The sequence below is a fragment of the Cyrtonyx montezumae genome, unplaced genomic scaffold (assembly GCF_038088225.1).
Source record: "Cyrtonyx montezumae isolate F1298 unplaced genomic scaffold, pur_monq_1.0 scaffold_12, whole genome shotgun sequence".
Taxonomy (NCBI): domain Eukaryota; kingdom Metazoa; phylum Chordata; class Aves; order Galliformes; family Odontophoridae; genus Cyrtonyx; species Cyrtonyx montezumae.
This window is the reverse complement of record NW_027071848.1, coordinates 8,881,932-8,898,487: the sequence shown is the minus strand read 5'-3', so window position 1 is coordinate 8,898,487 and position 16,556 is coordinate 8,881,932. Positions and strand designations below refer to the sequence as shown.

The window sequence follows — 16,556 nt, the reverse complement described above, 5'->3', positions numbered from 1 at the left end:
TTTCCCCTCTGAGGAACTCCTATAGACTGTTGCAAGGCAGCAGGAGAAATATTATACAATCCTGACTATATTTGCTGCACAACTGTCATTCCTCTTTAGAGAGTAGGTGATGAGTCCCATAATAGGCATCTTACAGACTGAGGCTGGCACAGCCATCTAGGTGAACGCTTGGCCCCACAGCTTTCTTTCTGATGCTGTCTGAGGCAACTTACTGAGATCTTAAATGTCAAATCGTGTTGTGCAAACATAATGGCAACAACTTATAGTAACTAAAAAACAATTAAAACAATGGATTAATGTGTCCACGCAAGCTAAGCAAGAATTCTTCCAGTATCATCTGGCAACAGAAAGTAGGAGTGACTTAGAATCATGATGTATGGTTTGCCTTGGGGCCAGTAGAGTAGACTTTGAAGACTGGGAAGGGTTAGGTAGTATGTTGGCTACTCCATCCTGGTATTCTGTGCTCCATATAAAGTTTAATTGACATAACCTAAGAAGAGATGGGGGGGCGGGGGGGTTGGACTCGATGGTCTCTAGAGGTCCCTTCCAACCCCTATGATTCTGTGATTCAGAGTTTTGAATCCTGTTGGGAACTGTTCCTAGATCCTGCAGTTTGCACATATTCTTGTTAGTCTGTTATGGCTGAGAAGCTCAGTAGCAGAAATGTTGCTGACAACCCTCTAGATTTTTTTTAACAAGTTGCCTTCTCAGAACTAAACTAAGGAAACCTATATTTTCACATATTTGTCCGTAAGAACTTCTTGTGTCTGATGTACCACTCTACTGGTAATGTGCTGACCAGCTGGGCAACTACTGCCAGACATACCACATAACTGTCATAATCTGGTGGCTTTTTTTCTGTAGGACTGTAACTTTGATTCATTATTCAGTAGTCTTTTTCCAGCATTCCTTGTAAGTAATGAACAATTTTCATATTTTAGGGGGTTGAAATTCAGTAATGGGTTTATATGGTGTTAGTGAGCTAGTATCAGTTCTCCGGTACACCACTTTTGTTGGTGAAAAATCCCAGTAGCCTGAGACTTGCTCTCAAACTTGTGAGCTTATACTTGAAGATATTTTCATACCTTAATTGCCAGTTAGATATGCAAATATTTTAGTATTTTTTGTATCATACTTATCTCCCTAGTTACCAAGCTGAAGGAACTTTTCTCTTTTGTTGTCCACCCTGTTTTTCAGGGAATGTTGGTAAGAACTCAGCCATCAATTTAAGAGTACCCAGGAATCAGTCTCAAGCATAACCCCTTTAAGAGAAGCAGTGCTCATTGGTACCCCAGTTCTTCCTGTTAACAGAATCTCTACACTTCTGTTGATTCCTTTAAAATATTTTTTGGTGTAACTTTACTCTCATGAAGGGAAACTGCTTTGCAAGGAGTGGACCTTGTACCACATAATGAAGCGCACTCAGATCTTTCCAAGCAGTATAAAATCGTGCTGCCTTCTGAATTTTCTGAAAGTTCTACAGAACAATTTCCACGTTAAAATATTGCTACTGGAATGAATGGTTGTGTTTCTCATTTTGCCACATTCAATCTGAATGCTACTAAAATCAAAAGTACACTTGGGAAATTTTGACTTAGTAAGTAATTTTAATATTTCAAGAAAACCTACATTCTGATTGAAAATGAAAATTAAGGAATGATTCCAGTGGTTAATTTTGATCGTGTACTTTGAGCATTCCTGTACACCTGCCGCCTCCCAGATGATGTTTCTCACCTCGTCTTTGTTTGCCTAGTTAGTCTGAGCTAGTTAATTCTTTCTTGTCCTAGCAGGCATTTTTTTTCAAGATCTTATGCTTTTCTTTCTTTAAATGAATTGCAGCAGTTCTTGGAAGAAAGTGCCTCCATGGGTTGACTGAGTTTTGCCTGTGACATCACTATTGAGCTCAGAAAATGCCTAGAATTGACATCATTGATTTCTATTTCAGAAGGAAACTGACTACGTGGCTTGGCAGGGAGCTGACAAAACGTTTGCACGTGTGTCGTCTCTCAGAGTTTGATGTTCCTCTCAGTGAGATCAGAGGAAGTGATAATATTTTTGTGGCTGCTGTTTCACCTGAACAGCTTCTACAGGGCAGAGAATCGTTAGGACGTGTTTACATTTGTCTCCACTTGAAAAAATCAAAGAATTGTTTAGAAGATCCATATATGTTAAAGTTCAGGTCTGATTTTCCAGGATAGGCTGCAGCTGATATGTGCTACACGTAGTGCAAAGAGGGCTCCTACCAAGAAAGGTTTTCAGGTCCAAATGCAGTAAGAATATTTGTGGTAGAGAAAAATAACAAGTAGTGGGAGAGGTCAGAGATCTGACCGCCTTTCATGCTTTCCTTTCCACTTCAGAGACTTTGAGTGGATTTAGTGGGTGAGAGGATACAACGTTTCTTCTGATAGGGCATTTTTAATTGTCTTTAGTTTTTGAAGTCGTAACTCTAATTAAGATAAAGTGCCTGTCTTAATGCAACAATGAGGAGAGATCAGTATGTGATTAGAACTGGAGCAGGTGATTAATGATCATACTTGGAAATTGCTTTAGTTCCTGTAGGGTTTCAATCATCTGCTCTAGTTGAAGTTCCGTAGCCTGGGACTATGATAACGATAAAATTCCACACAGTATATTTCTGCACAGGATCAGCCTTCCAAACAGGATGTACTTCTAGGAGAGAAGGTATATATTCTGTGTCCAGTACCAGCAGGGAAGTGTGAAGTGTTTCTTCTCCTTTTGTCCCTCTCTTTTCAGAAGTAAAGTCATCTGTGGATCAAGCCAGGACGGCAAACTTCGCTAACAGGAGATAGCTGATATGTATTTCTTAAACAGAGAAGGCTTCTCCTGTTTCCCAAAAGCAGCTATTTCGAGTAGCTCAGTAGGCAATTACAGGCAATTCCCATGCTTAGCTCTTCTAGTTTACTTTTATTTGGATAAATAAAGGCTTGTAGTTTTATCCTTAAGTCTTCCTGGATAAACAGAGTGGGTGTGTTAGATAAACGCATGCAAATACAGTACCACTCCAAGAGAAACAGCCAGCACACATGAAATACACTTTAAAAAGTGAACTTGCTGATTCCACTCTGAGAAATAATAAATAGCCATTTCTAACCTGAATTTAGAGATGAGACAAAAGAATGTGAGAAAACATGACTGACCAGACAAGGGAGAGTGTGAGGAGTGCGTGGAGCAGTACTGAAGGAACCTGACAATGCCCCCTTTGGTCCATAAACTTCCCTGATCAGTCTGTGAACTTCGGTATTTTTCTAGGTCATATGGGATGAAGTGGGTTTTCGTTGCGTGTTTTTTCTCTTCCCTGCTATTTATTAAATAAGGTGTAGGTTTCTCTGGGGATTATATTCTTGACCGAAAAACCAGGTGTGTGGAAGATGGCTGCTGTGCAGTTCTCAGTGCAATCACGCGTGAGCCTTGTGTCCAAACTTCCAGGACAAGGAAAGAGATCCAGGTGCAGCCAGTTCACAGCTCTGCTCTGAAGTTGAGCAACGTATGGGATATCCAGCATGCCTACATGTATTTATAGCTGCAGTCATTCCAATGGCTGAGAACCTTCACTGAAAAGCAAACAGTGGGAACGGCTGAAAGCTGAGAGCCCTGGTTTGCAGGATTCTCTGCAGCACTGACACTAAGCATGTGCCATTTCAACGGAGTTAATGCAACCCAAGTCATTTGATACATGATTGCTAAACACAGATGAGGAGTATGTGGCCAGATTTAAGCATGAACTCATTTTTTTAAGTGACACAGGTTCTACACGGCCTTTTCCTTCACTTTTTGGAACATTAATGGGAGCAATGGGACTTCCGCGGTGAGCACGAGCGTGTGCTTTGCTGATTTGGACAGGAGCAAATTCACACAGAAAAATACTCAGGCATGACAGCTCACGTGAGATTACAGCAGCATTTCAAAAGGCCACGTGTTATTGTTGTCAGACGGGGGGGAAAAAAATGTCATCAATTATTCAGGAGCTGTTACGTTAACGTTTCATCATGAGTGCTCTTCGAATGCATATGACACAAGTGATGTCTGACGGTGTTAAGAGCAGGTTGATTTTATGAAAGCAGCGAGCCAGCTCAGAAGTGACGCCGGTTTCCAGGGGCTGCAAACACTGGGCAGCGTCCCGGACAAAACTCAAACCGCTGAAGAACGGGGTTTGGGTGTTTGCTGCTCTCAGACAGCAGGGGCAGCATTCGCTGTGCATTGGACTCGCAGTCCTGCAGCCAGCTGTCTCTTCCTGCAAGCGATCTGTATTAAACCGCAGAACACCGGAGGTGCTGCTTGGCAAAAAGTGAATCTTCAACATCTTAAAGTTACAACTCAGAAATCTTCGTTTTGAAAGGTGGTTCTCTGAGCCCTACAGCAGCTCCTGCAGTTACCCTGGTACCCCCGGAGCGGCAGCACCGATTTCAGTCCCACCACAGCACTGGAGACCTCAGCCAAGTCATCACGGAGAGCACCCCTGCTTCTCTTGCAGGGGATTTGTGTCACTGTTGCACAGCAGTGACATCTGAGCTATGGCAATGGAAAAAAAAAAAAAAAAAAAAAAAAAACAAAGCCCCAGAGGGACCTGAAGCAAAGGTAACATTGTCTATTAATCCACAAAGACAACATTTTCCCTTTTTTCTTTTCCAAGTGCCAGCCCATTGTTCTCAGCACATGCATGCTACCGTTATGTATCAAATAATAACCCACTCTCCCTCAGTTATTCAAGGTTAAACAAAATCATTTTTTCCTGTTAGCTATAATGCCTTCCTCTGAGTGTAGCACATCCCCAAACCCGTCCTTAGCTGGGCAGCTAACTCTGCTCTGCACAAACATGGGTCACAACACTCAGATCCTGGAAATCCACCTGGAAAAACGGGACTCATGCAAACAGTGTGGGGATACACCCAGCACTGTGTATTTGGGGTAAGGAACGGATCTGTGATCCTGGAGGTGGAGGGCTGCTGTTAGGTCCTCCGCAATCCCCAGCTTCGTGCTGCCAGGACGCTGTGAAGGAACGCGTGTGCTTTCCTGACGGGCCCCAGCACAGAACCAAGTTGGTTTCATATCAGCGCTGCGTCTCCTTGTGCCTGGGGCCACTTTTATTCCCAGAGTGGTGTCTGAGAACGCGGACAGCACAGACGTAGCAGCACAACCGCGTGTTGCTGTAGCAGACCTGACCGGGTCCCGGCTATTTCTGCACCTCACAGAATCACAGAGCCGTAGGTGTTAGAAGGGACCTCTGGAGACCCCGCACCGTAACACTGCCCACCTCCAGAACCCCGCCCGCAGGGTCAGTCCTCGCAGCGGCCGCCCTCGGTCCCATTGAGGAGCGGGGCAGGATCATCGCCGAGCCCCGGTGCCGGACACCTAAGAAACTCCGCTCACGGCCGCAGCTCCTCCACCCCAACCCTGACCCGGCGCTCGAGAACGCCCTGCAAGGCACGGCTTTCCTCTCTACCGCCCGTTCCAGAGCGATCCAGCCGGCAGAGCCGCGCACAGCCGCGATACATCGCACAACTCCCTCTCGCTCGCCGCTGCCTCCGGCCAACGGGGGAGGAGGGAGAGCGGCAGGCGGCTCCCCGCACCGCCCTGCGGCCCGGCACCCAGGTACGCGGATTTCCTCGCTCCGGTCCCCCGCGCGGCCGCTGGGAGGCTCCGCCGCTCTCCCCGGCCCCGCCGGCGCCGCACCACCCGCCCCCCGCCCCCGCAGGGCCGCTCCGATCGCCCCGCACGCACCGCGGGGCACGGCCACGGGGCTGAGGCGGCGGCAGAGGAGGAGGAGGAGGAGGAGGAGGAGGCGGCGGGATCGCTGCACGCAGCCGGGGATGGGATATACAAAAAACACAAAGGAAAAGCGGCCGGACTGCTCGAGGGCTGCAAGTTTGTAAGTGCAACTCTCTCCGCTTGTGATCGCTGGCTGAAGAGGGGTTCGGTGTTGGTTGGTTTCTGTGCGGTTTTTTTTGTTGTTGTTGTTGTTGTTTTGGTGTTGGGTTTTTTTTTTTTTGGCTCCAGCGCTTTTTCTTGAAACTGTACTCGAAACTGTTCGCAATCTGGGAGTCTACGGGAAAGTACGCGAAAGGAGTTCTTTGCCTGGGGTTGTAGCTCGCCGCGTTATTGCTAAGGGGAGAAATAAGCACCGAAAGCGCTTCGCCTTTAACCCAGCGGCCGCGAGAACCGAACGCACAGCGGCGGGCAGCGCTCCGGGACCCCGCGGAACCCGACAGCGGCGGCGGAGCGGGAGCACAAAGACGGGACCGAGCCCAGCGCGGAGCCACGGAGCGCGGGCTTCACCGGCAAGAACGCAGCGGAGCGCCGAACCACACCTCGGGGGGGTGGGGGGGGGGGGGGACCGGGGCCGCGCTCGGCGGTTCCTTTCCTCGCATCAATTTCCACTTCGAGAAATAACCCCCGCCCGCGCCCGCAATAAAATAAAATCAGAAAACCTGCCCGGTCCCACTCCTTCCCCAGGGGAACCTTCCCTCCGCCCGGCGCTTCGTTTTAGAGGCAGCGGCTCCTTTTGATTTTTATTCTCCTTCCTCTACCGGACCCCCACCCCGCGCTCTCCGCCACCGGAGCCCCTCTCGCCTGGGGCTGCCCGGCCCCGATGGTGGCACGGCAATAGCGGCCCCCCCATCGTCCCTCCCTCCCTCCGGGGGCCGGGCGGGGTGCGCAGGGGGCGCGGGGCCGTCCGCCCTCCCCTGGACTCGGGCCGCTGCCCCCGCCTCTTACCCCCCCAACCCCCCCCCCCCGCCTCCATGTGGCACTGAGCGCGGAGCGGACCCATCCGCAGGGCCGAGGAGCGGCAGCGAGCGATGGGCGACACGGCTCCCCCCCAGGCCGCGGGGCTGGCGGCCGGGCTGCTGGGGGGGGGCCCGGCGGCGCCCCGCGTGCACAGCGCCATCGTGGAGCGGCTGCGGGCGCGCATCGCCGTGTGCCGCCAGCACCACCTGAGCTGCGAGGGACGCTACGAGCGGGGCCGCGCCGAGAGCTCCGACCGCGAGCGGGAGAGCACCTTGCAGCTCCTCCACCTCGTGCAGCAGGGGCAGGGAGCCCGCAAGGCCGCCAAGCATCCCAAGGCGGCCGCAGGAGCGGCGGGAGCAGGAGGAGCAGCAGGAGGAGGAGGCGCGGCCGCCCCGGCCGCCGCCGCGCCCCCGGACTACCACCAGCACCTCCTCAGCAACGGCGGCATCAACGGGGAGCAGCCGGCGGGGGAGCAGCGCGCCTCGGCCCTGCTGGCGGTGAGTCACAGCGCCCCCTACCGGCGGGAGGCGGCTCTCGGCGGACCCCGGGTCCCCGCCGGCCCCTCGGGCGAGGCGCGAAGGTGGGGCCGGGCCCGGCGTGCCCCGCAGCGCGAGGCGGGGGCTGAGGGCTCTGGGCATGGAGAAAGCCGTCCCCAGTTACTGGAGATGGGGGTTTGGGGGCTGCAGCCCAGCTCCACGCCCAGAAAGCGTCTTGAAAGCGTGGTCTGCGCTCAGTGCGGTCCCATGGCGTTGGGCAGCGCTGGGCTGCCACGTCTGTGTTGGCTCTGTTGACATCTGTGCCTCAGAGCAGCCAGGCCGAGCATCTGATGGTGTCCTTTAGTATCTCTGAGGCGGGTCCAGGATGCAGAGCACGCAGCAGTGCTCGGTGAGGGAGTGTGGCGGCCACCAAATTACAAGGGTTTTCCAGGTTGATCTTTTCCAACTGGAGATAGCTCTGGATGTGTCACGGAGGCAGAGCCCCATCTCCTGTTGCTGTAGGATAAGCTGCACTGTGTCCCAGCCCGTCCTGGGCACACAAGAAGCGCTCAGAGCCCTGACAGGGCTGCTCCCTCCCTTCCCCCATAAACCTGTCCTGAGTGCCTGATGTACCCTAACCCGGGACCTCTGTGGTTACTTTTTCCCTTTTCACCTCTGTAGCACTGAGTGGGGCAGTGATGTCAGCCCCAGCGCAGTAACATTGTGTCCAAGGGGAGCTGGGTCTCTTCCACCTGACTTCAGGGTACCGATTGCATCTCCTTGCATTCCTTGTCACAATCAAGAAGGCCGTTATCTTACTTTTCCAGTGTGTATTAATGAAATGATTTGCACTTGTCTTAGAGGAAAAAAAAAAGCAACAAAGCTTTTGCATAACAATATGCGTCCCAGAAAACTCCACTTTCTGAAGTCAGGCAACAGGCCTGCGTGTTGTTCTTTCTGTTTTGTTTTTGTTCTTTTTACTAGCTGTTACTATTATTATTAAAGGGCTGGAGGCAGCTGCTTGATACTGATAAGTGAAACAACCCCGAAGAAAATACCTAAAGGTTTTCATCTTTTCAGCGACCAGAGGGGCCGCCCCTGTTTCTTAGAGGGCTTGTTACCCTGCTCTTTGCCAGGTGATGCTGGCACAGCCCTTGTGCTGTTCTGCATTTGTCAGATGAGGGAAGGCTATGCCCAAGCACCCCTCGTTTTGCATGTTTGCATTCAGTAATGCTGCTGACGAGGTGCGTGACTTCACCCAGCGTGACGATGGGGCACTGAGCCACGTTTCAGCACTGCAGAACGGAGCTGCTCCGTGGTGTCGGTGTCACTGCGCATCCCACTCTGCTCCACACAGCCATTCCTCACGGCTGCTTGGTACAGCTGCCTTGCTGAGGAGCAGAGAAAGGCTTTGGCTCTAAGTCCCGTCTCTGTGTAATGAAGGCACATGTTCCGAGCACCCCTTAGAACAGTTTTGCAAATGTGAAATTTGACTGAGTAGGATTTAATTTGGGTGGTTGAGGGGCATCAACCAGGTAGCTCAGCGTTGTGTTCCTCTTCTCAGAAAGTCAGAGGGCAGCGATGGGCTGGAAATGATGGGCTCTTGCTTTTGTTCTGCCCATAGCTGGAGGAGGAATGTGCTCTTCCAGGTATCCTGAGGGCACTTGCAACAGGAAGAATGAGGCAGAGTGCGCCCATAAATAGATGGGGAAGAGACATCTATGAGGCTGCAGGATCCGCCCTCTGTGGGATGTTTCTGAAGGGGAAATCCGGTGGAAGCCTTATTTGCACTGATGGTTATTCCTAACCTTTCAGGCCTTTTGCTGGGAGCAGATGGCAGAACAGAGGCACGTGGGGTCCTGGAACGCACAGTGGTTCTGAGCCTCAGCTGTGGGAGGTGCAGCTCTGGCACAAAGAGGCACAAAGCGGGAGGGAGAGTGTGTAAGTCTCACGCTGAGGATGTGGGGTTTGACACATCTCAGACTCCATGGGGGACTGTAGTGCTCCACCTGCCTTGCTGCAGCTCCACCAGGTTAAAAACACTCTGTGTAGATAAGCATGAAGACGGTCATAGCTCCCTGGGGAGTTGTGGCTATCAGGGCACTCCTTGTTCTGCAAAACCCAAGACTGTCCCCACGCTTCCTCTGCTGAAAATAGCTGGGCTCTTCCCCTCGCTTTGCAGATCCCTGTGCTCTCGTTTGAAGTGCTCCTGCCACATTTGGTGGCACAGGATGGGTCGTTTACAGAGTTGGGCTCCAGAGTAAATATTTGACACTTGATAAGGTTTGAAACAGAGTTCGCTCGAACATATGAAAGAGCTTGAAGTGATAACCTGATGTTGTTGATGCTATTATTTGATAATTGTCTGTTCCCAGAGGACAGTTTAAAACCAGCAGAAGAGTGAGTTTTGAGCGGGGTAGAGTTTGGGCTCAGTCTGGCAGCGTCACTTTGCTTTTTGAGCAAGCATCTTTGGTGGCAGCATTTTCTAATAGGAGAGCGAGGACCAGATTTCTGAGCTGGACTGACGGGTGTGGGTGCGTGTGGAGGAGAAATTTATTCTCCTGGATGCAGCAAGGAAAGCTTTTGTGCTTTTTGCCTCCCCGCATTTCCCAAGAGCTGACATTTGTTTATTTATCTGGTCGTGTTACTTTTCATGGTGCAGAGTGAAACAGATAAAACATTCTGTCATCCTTTTATACATACATCTGCATGTACGTATGTACGCGCTCCAGCACTTTGCTGTTTATATTATTTACATCCTGTATAAACTTTCAGCTCTGGAGGGCATTCCTCAGTGGCTTAAGTGTTGAATGGGTAATACCAAAGTTCTTGCACCGTGGTTGCAAGGCCCCAGTGGCCCTTCTGTTCCTTCATTCTTCTGACACCACCTGGTTTGCTCTGTGCAGGCCAGGAGCTCTGTTTCTCAGGCACTGGTGTATTATTCTGGTCAGGTTGTTGCATTGCAGCCGGTGGCTGACGTCCTCCTCTGAGCGTGTTAAGTGATGTTTGTCGTCAGTCCTGGGTGACTCCTTCTTCTTCTGCTCCTCTCGAAGTTACACTGAATTTATCGTAAAGATTGCTATTGTATTCTGTGAGTGTGATCTGGTGAAAAAGAAAAGGGAAAACAGTCCCATAAGGACGGTGTAGCCGAGGAAGAGGAAAGTGGGTTAATTCCTCCTGACCCCTGACATTCTTAAAACCAGCAGTACAAATCTGGAAGAATTGTGGGTTTCTATTGGTTCCCTGAGGACATCAGTGGAAGTCAGGGATATCCAGCTGGTTCTGAGAGCCAGGCTTGGCTTGTAAAACTTTGCTTGGGATTCTTATTTTATGTGGAGATCCTTTAAATGAGCATAGAAGCCCTGAAATTGTTTCCTAAACTCTCTCTTTTTTTTTAATCATCCACACTGTATTTGTTAAGGTTTGGACTACTGTGTGTTGGATCCAAAGATCCTCAAGTGCTTGAAAAGTAAAGGTTTACGTGCTGGTATCTGTGGCTTGAATTTACACTTCCTGAGCTTCTCCCAAACTGTTTGTCCTCTTCCCAGTAGGCTGCCAGGGTACCCTGCAGAGCTGTTGCATTTTCTGGATCTGGATGTATGTCATTTTTGGAAGCTGTTTGGAAGCCAACAGAGTGTGGCATCCGGCAATGGGGTGAAGTGATGTTACGGTGCGGTGAGCCAGAGTGGCTTAAAGCACACACCATTCTGCAACGCTGGGATGGGATCTTTGGAGAAACAAAGTTTGGTGCCAGGGTGACGAAATGTTCTGTTTGTGAGGTGGAGGACCGCTGTCTGCTCCTCGTGCTTCTGTGGGAGCAATGCTGGGTTTGGAGAAAGACAATTTCTGTGGCTGAGTCAGATAAAATGAGTCACGTTGCCTTTGTGGGTAGAAAACTTTGAATTGCTGTCGTGGGCCTTTTTGCCTGCCAGGAGCCATTTGGTTAGGATGGACCTGGGTGCTGCTGAAGATCCAAGCTCCCCTTGGCTACGAGAACATTCTCTGAACCAAAATGAAGGCTGCTCCCCGGAGGCAGCCTAAAGGTTACTGTTTAATGAAAAGTTCAGCAAGTGAACTCGTTAAGTGTCTGCTAGTTTAGGAACCTTTTCAGCCTTAATTCTTCAGTCAAATGGTTTACTCTGAAGCTTTTTAACCTCTGAATGCATTTAATGAAAGTTTCCTCTGTTCTGAGTGTCTGTAGTGAGTCCCTTGTGCGTAGCACTGCAGTGACTGAGTAAAACAGCTTCTGTTTCTTCTGTACTGAGAAATGTGACTCCAGCAAAAATGTTTGCTGCTCTGTGGGAAAATCTGAACCTTAGAAAGGTATGTCTGAGTCAGAGAAGCTGCTTTGCCGAAACTTTGACTTACATCACTGTTATTGCTCCTCCTGTGGCAATGAATGCTGTCTTCAGAAGGTGTATGTGGTCTTCAGTTAGCCTGCAGTGTCCAAAGAAATCCCAGCAAGTAGGTTAGTCAGTTAGCAAGCTAGGAAGGACCATAACATGCCTCTCTTCTTAACTGCTGACAACAGTCCTTTCTACCAAGGTATCTGCAGAGGCAACTTATTCAACTTCAGGGTATTGAGAGAGACAGTTATTTTCGGTTTTGTTTTGTTTTAAATGAAAAATGAAATGAAAGCACAAACTTCTTACTCTTCAGATTTCCCATGAAAAGCTTCCCATAGCCACCTGAGAGCCAGCTTGTGAATTTGTCATACCTTGCCAGTCATTTCCAGAGTATTCTTAGACGCAGGTAATCCATAGTTGTACTGAACTGCCAACTCTGACACCTAACACAAAATGCCAACAACTCTCAAGGAAGAGTTCTTAGGTGAGCACACTCTAAACTCAGTTTGTACTCTTAAGATCTTCTCGACAGTTATTTCACTTCCATAAACCTGTTTCCTCTATGAAAAATACTATTTATCACCTTGGTAAAGAGCACCGAAATTAATTTTATGGCGTAGAAGCCAAATTAATTATTGATGGAGCCTAAGACAGGATATCTGAACATTTGCTTTGGCAAAACTGCAGGCCATGTCTATCAGTTGATGCGTTCTTCTCAATTTGACTTCTGTGTTTTGAGCCTTCGAGGTGCACTCACATCACCTTTCAGCCTTAGTCCCACAGGTATAAGGACTAGAAAAATCACCCCAAATGAGTTTTTACATAATTACATGACTCCCAGAGCTGGGTTTTTATTTGAGACAACATGTTGCCCAAGATTCACAGTGCAAGTTCAAGATGTGGCAGTGCTTCTTATTTTGCTTTAGGAAAGAGAAGGATGTTTTTCATAACCATAAATATATTCTTCATATTTGTATTTCTTTTTGCTTTACTTGTTCTTACTTCTGCATCGGTTTGTACTCCAGTTAATCTCCCAGTTAAGTCAGCTGTGTCCAAGCACTGCAAGTACTTGATTCTGCCACAGACTGGGAGCAGAGTGGGACTGGAGCTGACAGCCTGCACTGGAGGCATCTGCTCTCTGCTGAGGCTCCAGCTGCACCCCACAGCAGCAGGTGGGAGCCACTTAATCCTGCGTGTATTGCCTCCATTTGGTAGGAGGATGGTATTGTAGTGATGGAGGAATGCCTGTGTCTGTGGCTAAGGTCAGAGGAAGACTCAGGGATATTTCTTAACTGAATAACATGAGCACTTACAGAATAATTATATATGTATGTATTGAGTTTGCAAATCCATTATGCTCATGGCTTTGCATACAAGGGTTGCCATTTCCCTGAAGGAGTTCCTTTGGTTTAGAAACAGCTCCTGTAGCTCTTTTCGGCCATGTCACTGGGTTGTCGTGATGTGCTTTTACAGACAGCTGAATCAAAGTGCAGGTAAATTGGTGCCAATCAGAAACTGGCACGAAAGTACTTGTGACACAGTGAGAAAACAGATCACGCAAAGCTGTTTACCTGCTGCCTGAGCCTGAAGGTCCCTGAAAGAGCTGGTGAGTTCTTGGACCAGCAGATGAAACCAAGAAATTTCATTTGGGCTATTGTACTTTGAAACAAAGCGTAGAACTGTGCAACAGTCATCACTGTGGCACCCTGGCTTCATTACAGTGCTCCACAGACACCACCCCAGAGTAGGTGTTACACAAACATCCAGCAAGAACCGTGCCGTTCCCTGCATGCCTCAGGGCCTCGAGAGACGAGACAGACAAAGAGTGGACACAGGAACAGAAGCACACAAGGGTCAAGTGTCTTGCCCAAGGTCAAACAGCAGGTCAGTGGCAGAGCTGGGAACAGAGCCCAGATTTCCTGACTCCTAGTCCAGCACTCTATTAATCATCCCTTTGCTTTGTGTTCAGTGGCCTGTTACTGTCCATAGGAAACGTGAGGAAGACTTTCCGACAGCCTCAGAGTAACTGAGTTTTGGAAATTATTGATCATCAACGCACAATTGAGATAAAGAGCTCATGCTGGACATGTACTGCAGGGGACTCAGAGCGGCACGCTATGGGTATCGATCCAGGACACTGAAATGCCATATTTCATAACCCCAAACATTTATCCTTACTTGTTCTTTTTAAGTCCTTTTCCCCTTACGCTGTGTACAGAATGGTTTGTTTTTGCAGTTACTCATCACATTTAACTCCTACGTTGGTGCTTATCCTGTAAATTATTTCTTTCTTGAAAACGAGTTACGGCAGTTATTTAGTTAGCAGGGCTTTCCTTCTCTGTGGAATTTACCAATGAACTAATGAAGCAGTCAGTAAACCAGAAAGTCAACAGGTCAGACTCACTTGTAATTCTTACTTACTTTCGTTCCTCACCCGACGATGTATTCAGTTTTCAAAGGCTCTCAATGAAATTATCTTGATCACAAAGTTAATTATATCCGTAAGATATTTTTTTTCCCCTCCTAAAAATTTTGACTCGAGGCAGAAGTCTGGCTGCCGTGGTAATGACTTACTGAGAGCCTCTTGTAAACAATAGTATAATCACTTTCTTATAGTCATGGCAACAGTGTTGAAGCAGTGAGCTTACTGAACACAATGTGCACTGTCTCTACTGAATAGCGATCGCCGTGCTGAAGTGTATGCTGCTCATTTTCAGAGGACTCGGGGATATAAATTATTCAGCAAAACAACTCTGCTTCGGCAAACCTCTTCGTTGCAGTTTGTCTTACAGAAGGAGGGTGCTTAGCTGTGCTGGTGGTGCTGCGGTTGATTCTGTTCCTGCTGGATTTGGGGGTGTCTGTCTGGAGCCCTCCCAGAGCCGTGCTACCTGTCGGCTGGCAGTGCTTCCTCCGTCCTGCAAAATCCCTAAAGAAAAGGGCAGAGGGACTCAGGAGGACGCAGCTGCATGTGTGTTTGGTGTGAGAGGAGGTGACTAGGTGCCCAATGACAAATCTGTCCTATTAATCAAAGGGTTCATTCTAACAGGACAAATGCCTTCCTTGGCCCCGAGCGTTGCCTGGGTTCCTGTTGGGTAGGCTGGGGAGGCACCTTGGGGAGTGGATGGCTTCACAAGAAGCTTTGGAGCTGAACTCCCATACAAGGGGTTGCCTTTGACTTTTCTGTTTATTTTGCTCTTTACAGTTCTCTCATTCAAATACCTAGACCTGGAGGAAAGACCTTGTTGGCAGCAGTTGTTGTTTTGGGATGAGTCATTCCACCAGATTTCAGAAATGCCACCCTAGTGACAGTTGGCAAAAATGCTGCATGGGCTGTTCAGTTTATGTTTTTCACTTTGGAAAATCAGACCATACCTTCAGGATTCTGTTGCTTTAGAAACCATCTCCAGACGCTCACACTTTTCCTTTCCTTTCCTTTTCCCTCTCCTTTTCCTTTCTCTTTCACTTTTCCTTTTTCTTCTCCTCTCCTCCCTCCCTTCTCATGTCTCCTTTCCTCTCCTTCCTCTTCCCTTCTTTCCTTTCTTTATCCCTCCCCTCCTGTCCTCTTCCCTGTCCTTTCCTTCCCCATCCCTTCTCCGTCTCCTCCCTTTACAATCCCTACTCTTCTCTTCTCCTTCCCCATCCCTATCCCTTTCTCCCTTTTCTTCCTGTTTCCGTTTACTATCTTCTGTGGTATCCCAACATCTGGGTTTTCTAAAGCTATTCTCATCTGATTGGTCGCTCCTAAAACGGTCCATGGGCAATAATACAGATGTGACAGTGTGGAACTTCAGCCTAGCACAAGATCAAGCTCGCTAGTGAGGGTGGTGAGGCACAGGAACAAATTGCTTAGTGCTGTGGTTAATGCCCTATCCTTGGAGACTTTTGAGGAGAGGCTGGATCAGGCCCTGGGCAACCTGATGTAGCTGTGGTGTCCCAGTTCATTGCAGGGCAGTTGGACTAGATGGACTTCAGAGGTCCCTTCCAACTCTTAAGGATTCTGTGATTCTATGATTTCTGTAGATCAGGCCATTTTGCAGTCAATTATACTGTTTTCCAAAGAAACACATTCACTGTTTTCTCTAATAGCTCGTGATTCCACATTCTCCTAAACTGGATCCACTTGGTCTTCAGCACTGAGCTGCTTACCTCTGTGGCCTAGTTCCTAGAAACAGTTATGCATGCAATATTGTGCAAGAGTTCAAGAGTAAGAAGCATATTCATTATCAAAACGACTTGTTTCCTTAGCACACTTAACTCAGTACTTTCCATGTTTCCTGCAGATCCATTTGCCCTTCCATTCACACTCATTTTTCCTCCTCGCTGTTCATCTTCCAGCAAACAGGAACTGCCAGCCACATGATTTGCTTTCGTAATGATCAGAGCTCCTGTGTTTCTTCCTTCCTACCAACTTTGCGCATTGCCATCATGGTTCCTTGGACAGATTTTGGCCAGCTTTTCAGGAGAGAGAGAGTCACAGCATTTCAAGCCTTCATTTCCAAGTGCAGTATTAAATATAATCCTTATAATTATAGCAATGCCTCTTGGACCACTGTAGTTCAGGCTATGTAAATATGTCATCAAAAGCTCCCTTTCTTGGGAGCTGGAACTTGGTCTTGTTGATTGAGCTGAAATCAGATGGCCAGCAGCTGCAAACACACTCTGTCCCCACCCCCCCGCCTCCCTGTTTTTTTTCCTTTTACCACAAAATCCTCTTGATTTCTGTTGAAATTGTGACTTTACAGAGCAGAGATAATGGTTAAGTTATTCTGAGCCACCCTTTGGCTATGTCCTCTGAGCCTACCTGGGACCACAAGCTGCTCCCTGTGCTCGTGCTGAGCTCTAGGACATGGAGGACACTGGAAACTGGAAGTCATGGGATGCCTTTAGGGTCACACAGCAACTCACACCTGGGCTGAAGATTGCGGGGCTGCTGTGAGACTGGGGCTGGCAGCACTGTAGTGTTCTCTGTGCTCATGGCCCTGGCTGGTCA

The 16,556-nt window shown here is 48.7% G+C and overlaps 1 protein-coding gene across 1 annotated transcript in view; it reads left to right on the top strand.

Moving 5' to 3' along the window:
* The first annotated feature begins 6,815 nt into the window (after positions 1 to 6,815).
* Positions 6,816 to 16,556, top strand: part of MAML2 (mastermind like transcriptional coactivator 2) — a 197,667-nt gene continuing 187,926 nt past the window's right edge. Inside the window, exon 1 of the mRNA XM_065729998.1 lies at positions 6,816 to 7,241. Within this exon, the coding sequence (XP_065586070.1) occupies positions 6,816 to 7,241 (426 nt within the window). The remainder of the gene's footprint in view (positions 7,242 to 16,556) is intronic.